This window comes from Aulonocara stuartgranti (genome assembly GCF_965226115.1).
Source record: "Aulonocara stuartgranti genome assembly, chromosome: 14".
Classification (NCBI taxonomy): Eukaryota; Metazoa; Chordata; class Actinopteri; order Cichliformes; family Cichlidae; genus Aulonocara; species Aulonocara stuartgranti.
This window is the reverse complement of record NC_138950.1, coordinates 15685918-15701887: the sequence shown is the minus strand read 5'-3', so window position 1 is coordinate 15701887 and position 15970 is coordinate 15685918. Positions and strand designations below refer to the sequence as shown.

Sequence of the window (15970 nt, the reverse complement as noted above, 5' to 3'; positions counted from 1 at the left end):
GCATAAGGTGTATAGCATGTAATATATATTTTCAGATGGCAGGCTCAAGCAGCAGTACAAACTCATGTTAAGTTCACCTCCTCTGTCTTAACATTACTCATCACCTTCCAGTTTAATTTGCAGGAGCACAGTAAAATCAGAGTGCATGACAAGCAAATATCAATGGCTCCCCTGTGGATCCTGCCCACTGACAAAGAGAGTGAAGGATTATTTTCATAGCTGGCCTGCACTTAAAATTCCAGAGCTGAATATGCTTCTGTTTGTGACTTTTTGGTGCCCTATAATTTAATACCTTTTGTATTTCTTTTATCCCCAACTGAGAAAATAGTAGCATAAAAAGACATGAGCCATGTTTTACTTTGTAAGTTCATGTTTTTTCCCCATACTTTAATTAAGGAGATACTGCAAATAGATATACATGGACTTTATTATTGGCATAATGTATAACATTACTGTAAATTCTCATGTACAACACAACAGATTGGTAATATGTATTATATTCCATTGTGTTCCAAATAGACATATAGGAATCTATATAGACCTTAATTAACACACACACACACACACGCACGCACGCACGCACGCACGCACGCACGCACGCACGCACGCACGCAATATACCATGTCCAGTGTAAGACAAGTATCATATATATATTTGAATAAACCCTTTTTCCCACTTAAAAACACTGAATTACTTATAAAATACATTTTACTACATATTCTGTTGTTTTTTTTAAATTTGCTGTTATGTCCAAAGGGAATTATGACCTCTTGAGAAGACCAACCCCCCCCTTCTAATTTCTGTTTTCCTGTTTGGCTACTATGTCCAACAGCAGGTCAGAGAAATTACTTTAGGTTTGGCTCTATGATTTGGCTCTGTTGCTCTCGTTAGGACTACCCTAAATGAGTACTTTGATTTTCCAGACCCCAGCTTCCAATGTTACAAGCAAGCAGGAGTTTCTTTTTTTAAATTCCTTTTTTGTGCTTTGTTAATTACTCACATAATCAGCTTCTGTATTACACATGCCTTGATCTTCACTAATCCACAAGATGATAGGTAGTGTAGTGAGCAGACAATATGTGTCTGTTAATATTTACATTAGCATATACTGTCAACCTTCAGCTATTATTTTTAATCACAGCACAAGTACATATGTGACCTTTGAATCTGTACCTAAGTGGTTTTTCACAAGGCATTTGTATGTTCCAGAGTCTGAGGGTGTGGGCCTCTGGATGATTAGTGTACCCTGAGGGTGGAGCAGTTCACTACCCATAGGCCGCCCCTTTTCTGCTGCTGATAGAACTGAATGATCTGGAAGCTCCCATGTGATCTCTGGCTTGGGGATCCCAGTAGCAGCACAGTTGAGCTGAATAGGTCTCCCAGTCTCTGCCCTCACATTGGAGGGGGGCCCCATTGTGATCCGTGGAGGGTAGGCAATGACAATAACAGGGACAGTAAGTACAGCCTCACCAGCATCGTTTCGAGCTCTGCATATGTAGTTTCCGCGGTCATGGAGTGTAGTGTCCTGAATTATAAGAGTACCATTTTCTAGCAACTGGTAGCGTCCGAGGACTTGAGGCCGAGTAAGAGTGTGACCACCAGGAACGGTCCAGTAGATTCTTGGTCTGGGACTCCCATCAGATAGGCAGTGAATGAAGAGGGGCTCCCCTGATATGCTGCGTATGATACCCCTGGGCCTTGTCAGGATATAAGGCTTCTGCCCAATCTCCAAAATTATTAGCTTCTCTATGTAGCCCATGAGATTCTTGGCACCACAGCGGTATTTCCCAGCATCTTCTTTGTGAGTACTGCGGATGACCAAAGTCCCATCATTGTTTATTTGGTGGCGAGAACCATGATTGGTTCCACCAATAAACCGTGTTCCATTAGGCAAAGTCCATGATATCTCTGGCATTGGCTGCCCATCAGCAGAACAATTCAGAACTGTGGTTTTCCCATTCCCAGACACAATACGTTCATTGAAGGGATTATTGAAGATTGGCCTTCGAAGCATACTTGTAACCGTCAACTGCACCACCATTACTGCCTCTCCTCCATCATTTCTAGCTAAGCAAATAAACTCTGCTGTATCAGAAGGGCGGACATTACGTATCTCAAGTGTCCCATTCTGGTGGACTTTAATCCTACTTCCAAAGTAGGGTGCTGTTAGAAAGATGTTATCAGGCATAATCCAAGTGATAGTAGGTCTGGGAGTCCCCTCAGCCATACAATCTATAAGTTTCCTGGAATATGTAGACACTATTTCTTTAATGACTGTTCTGTTCTGATGGTAGCCATTGATCACTGGTGGATTCCCACCTATCTCAAGCTTGTAGACTTTTCTGGTTTCTCCGCCAGGGTTGCGAGCCATGCAAACATACTCCCCTGCATCAATTACCTTGACATCCCTAATATCCAGAGAACCATTGACATGCATTAAGTAGCGTTCATGTGATGCTGCTATTACATCGTTATTGGGAAGTATCCACAATATCTTAGGTTTAGGCTCTCCAACTGCCTCACAGTCAAAGAGGATGCTTCCTCCGGGCTTCACTCTAGCATAGGTCTGGCTGGATGGACGCATCCTAGGGGATGCTGTAACTACAGTGATATGTACATGCATCTCATCTTTGCCAACCTGGTTCTCAGCAAAGCAGGTATAATCGCCTTCCTCTGACATTCCAACCTGGAGAAACATGATATGAAAACACGATATATAAACATGATATATATGTATATATGTTTGTGCAGTTTGTGTTTGATCCAATTCAATACCTGGTTTAGATAAAGAGTTCCATTGTCAAACAGAGTGTAGCGACGTTCTCGTCCTCCTCTACTGCTGGCATCAGACTGCAAAGCACTGTTGACCATTGTACCATCTGGTAGACCCCAGGAGATATCTGGCTTTGGTGCCCCTGAGGCTTTACAGTCTACTTTTAAGTCCTTTCCATAGGGTACCTGCTTCTTGCTGTATACCTTAGTCTCTATCTTGGCTGGCTTCATTGATACACTGACTTTCATGAGTTGTAGAGCATCACCAATCTTGTTTCGGGCCACACAGAGATAATCTCCGGCATCTTTGTCACTCACAGTGTTAACAGTAAGAGTACCATTATCAAGGACCTGTATCCTGCTGTCCACCCTGGAGTAACAAATAAAAGAAAATTAGAGAGACAGTTACAAACCTGGCATTAAGATAATTTGCAGAATTCCTTGTCTATGCTTATTAAGAGCAAAACGCATAAATTTGTATGGTTTCATATATTTTTTCAAACAGCTAAAATCAAAACGGTAACAGTGGAAAAGTGTCTTATCTGCTTACATCAAACAAATGTGTACAGAATGCCACTGGGGAGATACAGCAATTAAATCAGTAGCTGTTTTACATTGCCTCAGTCTTTCTGTTCTCTCTGGTGTTAGACATTGCAAATGACAATGTACCGACACACAAAGTGTTTATATAAACAGGTATTGGGGGTATAAGAAATGTGGTTTAAACGTACAATGCTTTTTTAAAGACGTAAAATTAAGGTAAGACATGCTTGCATTATTATCACACTGAACAAGCTAACAATTAGGAAAAATATAAATGAAATACACTCCAATTCCCTTCGGTATGATGACTTTTGTGTCGGGTTTTTTTTTCAATCCTAATAGAAGCATAGAAAGAGAACCATTGTATTGAAAATATTTTCACTTCAGTCTTCATTTGACTGTGCTGAGTTATGCTCTGAATAAGTATAGTCAATATCTGCATCTCATTTCTTTACATTTAGAGAGAATTACATGTTTTTATGTGTACTTATGAGGGACATTCAATGAATCAGTGCAGGCAACAAAACCTATAAAAAATATAAATGCATGTACTCTATTCACAATCAGTGCTTACTTTGGTAAGCATAACAGTATGCCACTGAATTGTTTTCAACAGTTTAACTGTTTCATGAGAGGCTAAGGGCAAAAATAAGTCTGTTTTGGTGATTTTTATCCACTTTCTTCCATAGAATGTTCACTAAACCACTACAGTTTTTCTAAGCAATATTTATGCAAATCATGCACATTGAATTATTAGAATTTTGTAACTTTAATATAAAAGATAATACAATAAATACCTGTTCTACCAATGAACGTATTTTTACCTGTACCAATAGTCCACCACAGCTTTAGAAGGTAGTTTCCAGATTATCCTAGGTTTAGGGTTTCCAGTTGCCAAACAGTTTAGTCTTAACTGATCCCCATATGACAACTCAGTCAAGCGCTTGGATATCTCCAATATCTGAGGAGCAGATTCTTGTAGTATTACTGTCAGAGTCACGACTCTTCGTTCTGAACCAGTAGAGCTGGTAGCAATACATTCATATTTTCCACTGTCTGCTGGAGTCACATCCTTAATGTGAAGCGTCCCATTCTCATACATGGATATCCGTGTATCGATTACAGGCCTGTTAGATTGTATCATTGACCCATCATGGAGAACCCAGTGAACACTAGGCTGAGGTGTACCATGACCAGTGCAGGGTAACTGTAAACTGTGGCCAAGAATAGCTTGTAGCTGCTGCCGCTTCTCCTCCATGATACCTGGTGGAGCTGCCACCACCTGCAGTCGGACTGTAGCAGTATCAGCTCCAGCAGGATTACTGGCAATGCATTTATAATGACCTCTGTCATAAACAGACACATATTTAATAACCAGAGTCCCCACAGCAGATACTGATGCTCTTCCCTTCTCAGTGTTTTGACCCATGACTTGAGTACGGTTGGCCAAGATCCAAGATATCACAGGCATGGGCCGGCCCTCTGCTTTACATTTCAGTTCAACTGTGTTTCCTGCATAAGATTTTATCTCGCGCATCTTTGGCTCTAAAATGCGAGAGGGATAGGCTACCACTGAGAGGGTGATAATAAGTTTATCTGATCCATGGTCATTCTCAGCTAGACAGAAGTATTGGCCTCGATCTTTAATATTGGCATTTGGGATTGACAGCGTGCCGTTGCTCAACACCTCATACTTGCCCATCCTCTCTTTAATGGTAATGGTTCTTCCTGTGGGACAAAAGAAATACAGAGACAATGAAATATTTACCTTACAAACACTAAAACATTCTACACAAATCACTTAAAGCAACTGACAAAATTTATTATCGCAGCGTTTTCTATAAATGGCTTTTACTTGCACCTGACAACAAATTTTGTTTCTACATGATGCCAAAAATACTGTCACTCCCATATCTTAATATGTATCACATTTTGGTTCTGCTAATGATAAGAATGAATGAAATTATTTTTGTACCTGTGCTGGAGGAGAATCGTTTCCATGTTATAACTGGCTGTGGGTTTCCAACAGCCACGCATGGCAGGAAAGCATCAGAGTTAGACAGTACAGTAAAGCTAGCTGCATTTCCACCCACTATCTTGGGTTTGCTTGACATGACCTTTGTAGTGGGTTCAAAACCAGCATTACTGGCACTGGTAGCATCATATCCCGAGACTTGATTATAAATAGTAGAGGTGGCAGAATCCTTGTCTGTAATGTAAGGAACGGGGGTACTGATCATGTAGCCTTGCTGAGCTGTTAGAAGGATCAGTGTATCAGAGTTATCTACACTGCCTTTAGTACCACTGCTTTTTCGAGTACCGGTAGGTCTAATTCTCTCCAACACTAAACTGCGATTGGTGTCACCATTCCTTTGTGTTGGTGGTTTGATGTTGCTGTGGAATCTTGTCTGAGCAGTTGTGTAAAACCGCTTAGTTGTATGCGGTATCAGTGTAGTAGCAGGATCATAAGTGGCAGAGGAAAATAGAGGTGTCATGGTGGTAGGATAGCTGGATGAACCACTAGATGTCCAGTCAAAGTCCTCATATAGGTCACTCTCCTCAGATCTTTTTTCAGTGGTACCCAATACTGTGGTTCTGGCATCTTTTTGTGTGTAAATGGGATTATATTCTGAAACACTTTGTTGAAAAAGTGTGGTTGCCTCCATTGTGTATTCCATGGTTGTTGCCTCTGTAGTTATTGCCTCAGTTGTTGTAGTTTGTCGGACTTTGGGAATTCCAGGTTTCCTTAGGGGTCTTCTTCTCCTATTGGGCCTCCTTCTCCGCCCTAGCCTACCTCTTGTCTCACCAGGCCTCTGTCTGATTATAAGCAAATTGTCAGACAGTCTTCCAGACCCAGATGAGGTTACATCAAGATTTTCCTGCTGGGTGGGTTTGACAGTGGGTGGCGAGGGTAGAGTCTGTAATTCTGGTGGTGTTTCTGCAGTGGTATAAAACTGTGAGGAACCAGAATAACTAGTAACAGGTATAAAGTCCAAGCTGGGACCCAGTGTTGTGAACTGGAAATCAGCAGAGGATGCATCTCCATAATCATCATCTAATGAACTACTCGTTGTGTGTCTGGATGGTGACAAACTATCAACTTTAACTAATAAGTTTGCAGAGGTAATGGGCGTAGGAGCAATGGTTGTGGTTAGGGTGCCTCTTGTTTCAGTCGTAGTTGAAGTTTTATTCGCAGTTAATGGCTTCTTAAGCCTACTGAGCATCCTTTCCCTTCCTTTGTTTCCAAACAACTTGTTCCATGGAATTTTTCCCCGAATGATCTTAGAAGTAGATGTAGTAGTGGTTGTGGTTGGGACTTTAGTTGTAGGATCCAGTTCAGGGGCAACTGCAAACGTTATGTACTCATTGGAAGTCTCTGATCTAGACTCTGCTTTGTTGAATGTGGCATTTGAAGTCATGTAATGACTTGTGGTTTTTTGCATATAAGCAGGTTTCTCTGTTTTGTGTAAACATGGACTAGAAGATGCTGTTGGTGTGACCACTGCCAAATCAGTGGTTGCTGCCTTATTATAGTTACAGGCTGAGAAAAAAAGAACCATGTTAAAAACATACGTGTTGTTTCATGACTGATTATTTATGCAACACAGAAGTACAAAACAACAGGGTTTTTAAGAACATGGTTTCTTACCTGTGGTCAACTGAATTTGATATGGCACAGAGGCATTCCCTTCTTTATTCATGGTGGATTGTTTAAGTTTATTAATAAAGGACTGCATGTCATGGATCCTGTTTGGTTTAATGATTCTTCTGCGGCCTTGAAAGTTCCTCCTGCCAACCTTTCCTCTGTTACTTTGGCGTGGGATTATATGGATGTGCTGCCGGGAGATGATAGTAGATCCTGCAGGCAGGCGCGGGGATTTTATTGTCTGGGTTGTATGGAAAATGATCTTGTCTTGCTGTCTGTCTGTAGCTGTGATTGCTGTAAATGAGGTTTGGCTTTCAGGGTCTGTGTGAAGGACTAGCTCCACTGGGCCTGGTTCATCTCTCATTGGAGTAACATTAGGGTCTGTAGTTGAAGAAAAAGCACCCTCTGTCGAAGTCTCTGGTTCTGCAGGTGCTTCTCCTGATAACTCTAGTTGGGTTTCTTGTGAAGTGTCTGTCACAGTAGGTTGGAGAGTGACTGGTTGTAGGTTCGAAGGTGGCATGCTGGTTCTTTCAAGGGTGTAAAAGTTGTTTGTCTCAACTAACCTTGGATCTGTAGTGAATGTAGACTGCATATATGGCTCTGTTGTTGCCATGTCTCTATTTTCCATTATTTTAGTTGAATTAATATAATTGCTGAATCTATTTTCCATGCCATTTTCCTTTGTTGCTAAAATATGTCCCTCACCAATTTGTGTGGTTGTTACTGTCTCAGTCTGCCTGTCTTGAGCAAATATTCTTTGTGGATTATCTGTTGTTGGTTGGACTATTGTTGGGAGAACAATGAGATGGTCTTCATCTTGAGCTTCACCAGAGCCAATTTCATTGTCACCAGAATAACCAATATGTGTGTTTTCATATTTTACTTTCTCATTTTCTCTATCACTCTTTATTTTTGAGCCACCCTGAGCCTTTTTCATAAATTCTGCAAACTTCTGCGGGTCTACTTTCCTGGAAGCTTTATCAAAGACCCTACTACTCCAGATGTGGCTGTTGCGGACTGACCCCCTCCTTCTCTGTCCCAGTCTACCTCCAAAACCTACTCGGCCACGTGATCTGTGTCTGGGGTAAGGCCGATCTGAAGTAATGGTCCTGGACTCCTGGATAGTTCTGTCAGCATGCTGGGAGTGGTGTATCTCACTGAGTTTGACTGTGTTTTGTGTCAAGCTAGAATCCATTGCAAACTCCGTCACCATCCCTGATCCCTCACTGTTGAAAACACTTGCTGTCACGGACCCTTTGTCTGTTACTGTCACCTGAGAAACGAGTAGGTCAACTCCAACATGATTAGCAACTAAACACCTATAAAATCCTCGATCCCTTGCTGTGATACCCTGAATCAGCAATGTCCCATTCTTAAAAATGTTTCTGTTCCCATGAGGCTTGTCAAGCACTGAATGGTCAGGCAGAATCCAAGACACTGAGGCCTCAGGACTCCCCGAGGAGCTACAGTCAAAAACAAGCTTTTCACCCAGTGGCCTAGAGAGTTGAACACCATTGACCTCAGCCTCTTCCACATCAGTGGACAGAACTGTCACTCGAAAGATGAGGATATCTGCATCCAGGTAGTTTGTGGCAATGCACCAGTAGAGGCCTGTGTCAGAGGTATCTGCACCTCGAAGAGTGAGCTTTCCTTCAGCAGTAATTATTATTCTCCTGTCCTCACTGGAATAAGGAGCTCTGACCTTGCTTCCATCTGGTAAAATCCACTCCAAGAGAGGCTTTGGATCACCCTGGATATGGCAGCTCAACTGTACCACACCACCTAGGTCAGGAGGAAAACATTTGATAATATCATAACCGTTTTCATGCTAAAAAGAAAAGACTTTTTAGTCTTTGAAATTCTGAATTCATTTTTTTTAAATGCTTCCTATTTTATTAGTGCAATGATCAGTATAGTTTCATACATAAGTAAATAGTTCAGTTACTGGTATGTGCAGACCTAAGTAAAAGTCACATCTCTGAGCTAGTATATTAAGCGTTAATCTCTGACTCCCACCTGTAAGTACAGTGTGCTCAGTCTTAGTTTGATTATCTCGTTTGATCATGGCCCAGGAATACCGGTCCCTCTTAGATGGTGTGCCTTCCAAACGTAGGTTTACCACAGACTGGTACTTAATGTGCAGGGTAGAGAAGGTGGTAGCAGTGCGGTCTAGTTGGAAGCTCACTTCTCCCTGCATTAACCATGCAGGAGAGGCTTTAATCTCAGCCTTAATGTTTGTGTTTATTTCTTTATCTAGATCCTTTGTTTTCATCTGAGCATATCGGTACACCATTTCTGGGCTTGTGGCCAACATTAAACCTCTCTCTAGCCTCATAGGAGAGTCACTGTAGGTGGCTAAGATCTGCCACAGTTGCTGGATGTGTTCATGGTTAATATTACACACCAAATACGTAGTTATGCAAGTGGTAAGCATGGTGACATTGTTTCCTTCTCCTTCCTCCAGGGTTTGAGTCAGGTTCTCAAAAGAAGTGGGCCGCTGTACAGTGCAGGTTAGACTGGCATCATTGTAAAACTGGTCGGTCAGGTTCATTTGTATTGAGCCTAATGGGGCAATAAAGTCCTTGGGGGAAACAGGAAAGAAGTTCCCTTCATCCAGGCTGATGTTTTTCTGCTTTAGATGGGGTTGGATCAAAGGTTTGGTGCAAGTAAAAGCATTGTTGGGTAGAAGGGATAGAGGCCTTTTGTGGTAAAGCAAAGGATTTTCACAAACAGCACATAGGCCTCTGGGATATCTCCTGTCTCGCCAGCATTTCAGCACACCTGGAAAGAATTATTAAGCAGTGCAATGTTTAGATGGATTCATGGAAGAAAAAAAAAATCACACTTTCAAACTTATGTTCCAGCCAAACCAAAACTGGCTAATAAAACTTGTGAACCGCAAAAGGTCATAATCACAATACAGAATTGCGACATTTCGATTAACCTTCGTGCTTGCCAAGTCATAAATAAAATGTATAACTTTAGTTCTTCTATGTCTTCATTGTTTTCTATGGTCCTCATGATGAAAAGATTATATGATATCTGCTTCCTGTAATGTCTCTGCAAAGATTTATATGCTTCTCTTGGATATGCCTGTCTTGCTTGGGATACAATCCCATGCACTATTAGGTTTTAAGAGAAAAACATACTATGCTCAAACCTGAGTACAACCACAAATACTGCCAGCAGTTTTACCAGATGGGTCTTATTAAAGCTGGTAGCAAATATCGGCTTACAGAGGTTTAGAGAAAGTTTCTCTGGCATTAATGAAAAAGAAACTGTTTAGATTCAGTAAGTGACTTTCTTAGCTGTTAACCACGGTTCAATTTTATATGCCTCTAAGTACTTTGGGAATTGTCCAAAGCACAGATGCACTCCTTACCTGTATTTCTTTGTGCCCAAAGTGAGAACCACTTCATACGGCAATCACACTTCCAGGGGTTGCCATGGAGGAAGACATTTTCTAACTGACTGCAGCCTGAAAAAATGTCTGCTGGCAGAGTGGTCAGAAGGTTGTCTGACAGGTGGATGGTTCTTACTGATGATACCTTGAAAACCTGGCTGTGTCTCAGTGTGATAAATGTGTCCGGGTGGAGCTGCTGGAGGTAGTTACCCTCCAGATTAACCAATTCTAAGTTGGTAAGCCCAAAGAAAGCCTCAGGGTTTATAAATTCGATGTGGTTGTGGTCTATGTGGAGTCTCAGCAGACTATCCAAGCCTTTGAAAGTCTCTTTGTTGATAATCTTTAATTTATTGTATGACATCTTCAGGACCTTGGAAAACACAATTAGGAAGATAGAGATGGTGGTCAAAACAATGATAACTGAAAGCTATTATGTCAATACACAATTACATTGTTTTTATAGACATAACATGAATTATTGTCAGACTGTTTATTTAGTCTGAAAAAGTGCAAGGAATCAAGGACCATCCTTCACATAACACACACAGACATATAAAATTATTGTGAATCACTCAACATTCTTTGTGAAACATGAGGCATTTACTTTTTGGTGAACCACAAAAGAGTTGATACAACTCTGTTTTTACAAGTTTGGACTTGTGACACTGAAATTCTGTATTGAATTATACTGCCTGTTATTGGTTAAACACAGTTACTTGTGCCTGAGTTATTTTTTTTAATTTCATTACTTTATAATTAGATTTGCAAAAGCAAAGGTGATACTTCTTAATCAATTTTGCCATGGTGAAAACCCTGTGCTGTAATTGGACAACTCTTATTGTTTTCCCCTCGCATTTGTGTCGTCTTTTTATGCTTTTTGAAATTTTTTGTCATTTTGAACTAATTATGGATGGAAATGTGAGACAACAGTCATAGTAAAGAAAATCAGCTGTGAACTTTTCATCCCTCCAAGCAGATATTATCTAAAAACCAGAAAACAAACCAGAAAACAAACAAAAACATATTTATGTAGGCATGCTCTACTTACTGATGTGTGTATGTCATCACAGAAATACTGAATTAAAACTATATGATGTCAGCAGTAAGGCTATTTTTGTAAACTAAAACCAAACTAAAAACAACCTTTACTGCAATTTGCAACTACAACTGATGAGTCATGTCTATTGAAACTGTAGATGTCTTCAACTGCTTTCAAAAAATTCTTTATTTTTATTGCAGTACCATTATTGATTTTCTCCAATCTTGTGTTTGACATATGCCCTCCATTCAAAAATGAAAACGAACATGTAAACTAATTTATTTAAAAATAACTAAAACAACACATTTTCAAATTTAAAATATAAACTGAAATAAGAAAATCTACTCTAGAAAATAATAACAAGTCAAAATGAAATAAAAATTAGGGTTGTCACACAAAGATATATTTTGGATGTTGCAGTGAGGTTTGCGAGTAATTTGTTTACAAAGGATTTTACCTGTAATGACTTAAGGTCTTTGAAGGCTCTGTCTTCAGTAGTGTGTATCATGTTGCTGTGCAGCAACAACAGTTCCAAGTTTTCAAGCCCTGAAAGATCATTTTCTCTCAGGATAGTTATGCTGTTGTACCTAACGGCATAGAAATGAAAAAGCTTTGGTTACTGATCATCATTTTGAATGAGCCTTCAAATATACTTTGCAGAAATATTACTGAAATGCAACTGAAGTTCTGCACATATAACCTAAAAGGTGGGCAATGCTGGTGAAAGATCTCAGCGAAAAAAAGCATTCATTCTAATCCAGAACCTGTCTACTCGGACAAATAAGTGAAAACACCTCACTAGGTGAACTATAGGTATATATTGCCCTCAGTATTGACATACTGGACATTAGTATTGTGCTGACTATATTACCTGTTCCTCATTCAGGCAATTTAATTTAATAATTAATTTAATAATTTTAATTATATAATTGCTTTGGGATTAATAAATTATTCAGATTTTGATACCATATCCTGCCAAACAGAGGCTGTGTGCATACTAAAGCATCTCAGAGAAAGCTCTTGTAGCAGGAACCAGTATACATGAAATTTCAAGTACTTTTTAACTGTTTATAGGTGGTTTTTGCATGTGTCTGTGTTTGGGGGTTGGGGTAAGGGACCTTGGCTCTTTCTCATGTTACACTACTTCAAACACATGATGGATGGTAGTACTAGCCATGCTAGGTCAGGGCCACATTTTACCATGTTGAAACATACATGCATGTGAAGACAAGTTTAAAACAATGCCAGTAAAGGTTGTTGATTACTAATATTGTGATACATATTAATGAAAACAATTTATAGTGTGTACAGAGTAATGTTTGAGTTCACTCTGTATGTGTCAGCAGGCAACATGACGTGCCCTTGGAGATGACACTTGTAGAGGAAATTAGGACTACATAATTAACTGTTAATTCTGCCTGTATTAATCCTGCCACGACATCTCAGGATGTCTGCAGTAAATACTCTGCTCCGGCCTGGTCACATTCTGAAATGAGGTCTAATTACGTACAATAATTGAATGCACTTGTGTGTCATTTGATTGACAAATAGCTTTCCAAGCAGGCTGAAGTAGCACCAGGGCACCACAGACAGGATAGAGGTAAGGCAGCTCTGTTTATGCATCATGTAACAGCCAGAGGCATTAATAGACGATTTGGTGATGAATGATGATTAATTTTATGATAAATTCATTTAGTGGCTGTGGTAACAGCTACTAGCTGGATGACAATGGCAATGGGATGCCGACTAGAGTGGTGATTTACTTCTTTGCTGTTTTTTTTTTTTGTTGGTTATTTTTTGAGAAACTAAGCCTCTCAAAGCACATAAAACTAAACACTGCTAAAGTTCTCCGGTTAAGATTGTTGATGGCTAATGCTTGCTAGCTATTGCTTGTTAGCTAATGGCAAGATTGGCTTTGTCACCTAACCTGAGCTAATATTTGCTTGTTGATTAACCAGCTTCACAAATTGAAGCTATAAAGTTGTGTTTTCTTGAGTCAATGACATTTTAAATAAACATTTTTTATCTCAATTCTGAAAGGTTATTTCTTTTCCAGACAGTAATTATATGTGGTCTAGTTATTAGACTAAACCTGTTTGACTTGTAGAAATACTTTTTGTAATGCTATTCTTTTACAAAGTCTGCAGTTTAAATCACTCAGTAATTCTTCACCAAGAGTATGTGTACTTCAACTCTTACCCGAGGTTAATTTTTTCAACAGCTGGCAGGATGTGGTCAGGTATTAAAGTCAGGTATCTGAAGGTGCAGTGCACTTCAGTGGTAACATCGCAGGCGCATGGTTTGGGACAGTCAGCACTTGAAGGCAGCGCAGCAGCCAGGAACAACAAAGTCTTTAGCAACCACCTCTGCAGGTATGAAGAGCTGCACACACACTCAGTCATTGTGCACAGAGTTGGGGGCTTCAGTTGCACAGGAAATTAGAGCAAAACTTTGTCGTGAACCATTAATGAAAACCACCTGAAGAGAGAATGATGAAGATATACAGATAGAAAAAAATAGCTTTAATTTCCAAGCCATTTCCTTCATTCGTTCCATTCTATTCTTGTATATTTTAATTTCCGTCTTTGCTATTCGTTGCTATCAAAGAAGAAAACTTAGGGAAGGATACGCATTCAAGTCAAAATGTGTCCATGCAGTTGCAAAATAAAATAAAAACAATGAGAAAAATAACTCTGCAGAAGTAAAATATCTGCAGACAGAAGAATTTAAACCATGAAAAAAAGATAGCCTGTATACAGTTTCTCTCACCGCACTAAAACATCTGTAGAAACCGGAATTGCTGCAGAAGCACGAATTAGAAATTCCTAGTCAAACTGTTTAAAGTCCACATTCAGTTTTAGTAGTTCTCCAGTTTGAGTTCTTAGATGAGCACACTCTGTAAGCACAGAGGGACTAGAGTCATTTCTCTGCGAGCGCCTGCAGCAGAGCACACGCTTCAGTCTCCTCCTTCTCCTCCTCCTTTATAAACTGCAGTAATGCAGTTCTAGACAAACTACAAATAAAAATGCAGGGAGTTGCTTTGTTTGAAAGATCTCATAGACAGTTAAAGGCCAACAAAATTCTTCCTCATCTTGAGTTACTCGGGATGATATTGGAAATATTAACTGCTGCCAAGACAATAATTTTTGACTCATATGACCAAGCTTAGAAGGAGGTCATATGTCTTTTTGAAGAATCTGAAACTTTCCTGATATGATTTATTGTATATTTCTTTCATATTTTCATTGAATCCTGCTTTTCTGTGATTACATTTGGACCAAACGTACCCCAAGCTTGTCCACACATACTCCACAAACTCTTTTCTGTGAAAGTCTTTCTGTCAGATTAAAACACATTTGAGCCACAATGTGTTACACATTATAGCAGCAGCCGGTTCGCTTCCCCCTCTCCTATCAAATGGGTCATTTGAATAAATTGGTTTTGTGTGTGTTTTTGGGGGGTTTTCTTATGATAAATTCCACACATAAATCACTATTCTGACACGCAAAGGCAAAAAAAAAAACAAAAAAACCCCCCATACCATTCATTTAACTAGTGTGTTTTATCACAAAAGTCACTGAAGTTATACACAATGCACACAAACTGTCATTCATTTACTGTTATAATCTGTTCTCTTGTTAAGATAAAGTGGATATATTGTGCTTTTTTGCCACTTTTTTATCTCTGTAGCCACTGCTCAGAAACCACCAGGTATCAGATACCATCTTTTCTCATAGGGCAAACAAAATGAATTAATGACCGGATAATAAAAATGTAATAAAATATATTATCATACTAATAAAATAATGATGAATGGCTTAAGATCTTGAGCAATAAAAGAAGCTTTTATGGTTGTGACACTCAGCAGCTGGCTCAGTTTATCAGAAACTACTCACACAAAGTGGACTGGTTTTCGTTTTCAGATACTTGTGAACTAACTAATGAGTCACTGCACTGTGTAACCTTTTAGATTCATTTAGAACCACAGAGGACGAAGAGATGATTGTGTGTTTGTGGATTAGTTATTTGTGTAGATATAGGGCTTCCCATTCATTGGTCACAGGCAAGGTTGGCATATTCCATCGGTGTTGTTTTTTAACTTGTACATCTGGATAACACACCATCACACATGGACACAAACACCTCCTCTTCTCTTCTCTTCTCTTCTCTTCTCTTCTCTTCTCTTCTCTTCTCTTCTCTTCTCTTCTCTTCTCTTCTCTTCTCTTCTCTTCTCTTCTCTTCTCTTCTCTTCTCTTCTCTCTGTGATATCTAACTTAAATGAAGTAAATAAAGTGCCGAGCAACTGTCACTATGTGATAGATGTAAGTGTGCGTTTGATTTACTAACTGGTTAGATTGTACTGATATTGTGTTCTCCCACTCTGTTGACCCCTACACTTTTGATTTACTTCCCTACTGCTGTAACGATTGGAGTTAGTGAGCCTCTCTTCTCGTCTTTCACAAGTAATCTTATACAAACACGACTTAATTAAATTATGTCGAGTTTCATGTCCAACCCAGTTAAAGTGTGTTTAATCTGCTAACAGAACAGATTTCTTATTCTCTCT

The 15970-nt window shown here is 39.6% G+C and overlaps 1 protein-coding gene across 1 annotated transcript; it reads right to left on the bottom strand.

Moving 5' to 3' along the window:
* Positions 1–409: 409 nt before the first annotated feature.
* On the bottom strand, positions 410–14467 carry igsf10 (immunoglobulin superfamily, member 10). Its single transcript, XM_082504006.1, has 10 exons — positions 14173–14467; positions 13603–13881; positions 11861–11990; positions 10344–10734; positions 8978–9742; positions 6965–8743; positions 5291–6856; positions 4140–5043; positions 2776–3142; positions 410–2686 (listed from the first exon to the last, which is right to left on the bottom strand). The coding sequence occupies exons 2-10, from the start codon at positions 13803–13805 to the stop codon at positions 1136–1138; spliced, it is 7656 nt and encodes a 2551-aa protein (XP_082360132.1). The 5' UTR covers positions 13806–13881; positions 14173–14467; the 3' UTR covers positions 410–1135.
* Positions 14468–15970: the final 1503 nt, after the last annotated feature.

Excerpts from the sequence above, each read along its gene's own strand:
- igsf10 (XM_082504006.1), bottom strand. The coding sequence starts at position 13,805 with ATGACTGAGTGTGTGTGCAGCTCTTCATACCTGCAGAGGTGGTTGCTA. Across the intron at positions 6,857-6,964 it reads TCAAATTCAGTTGACCACAG|CCTGTAACTATAATAAGGCA; the intron begins GTAAGAAACCAT and ends TTTTTTTCTCAG. Across the intron at positions 2,687-2,775 it reads GAACTCTTTATCTAAACCAG|GTTGGAATGTCAGAGGAAGG; the intron begins GTATTGAATTGG and ends ATGTTTCTCCAG.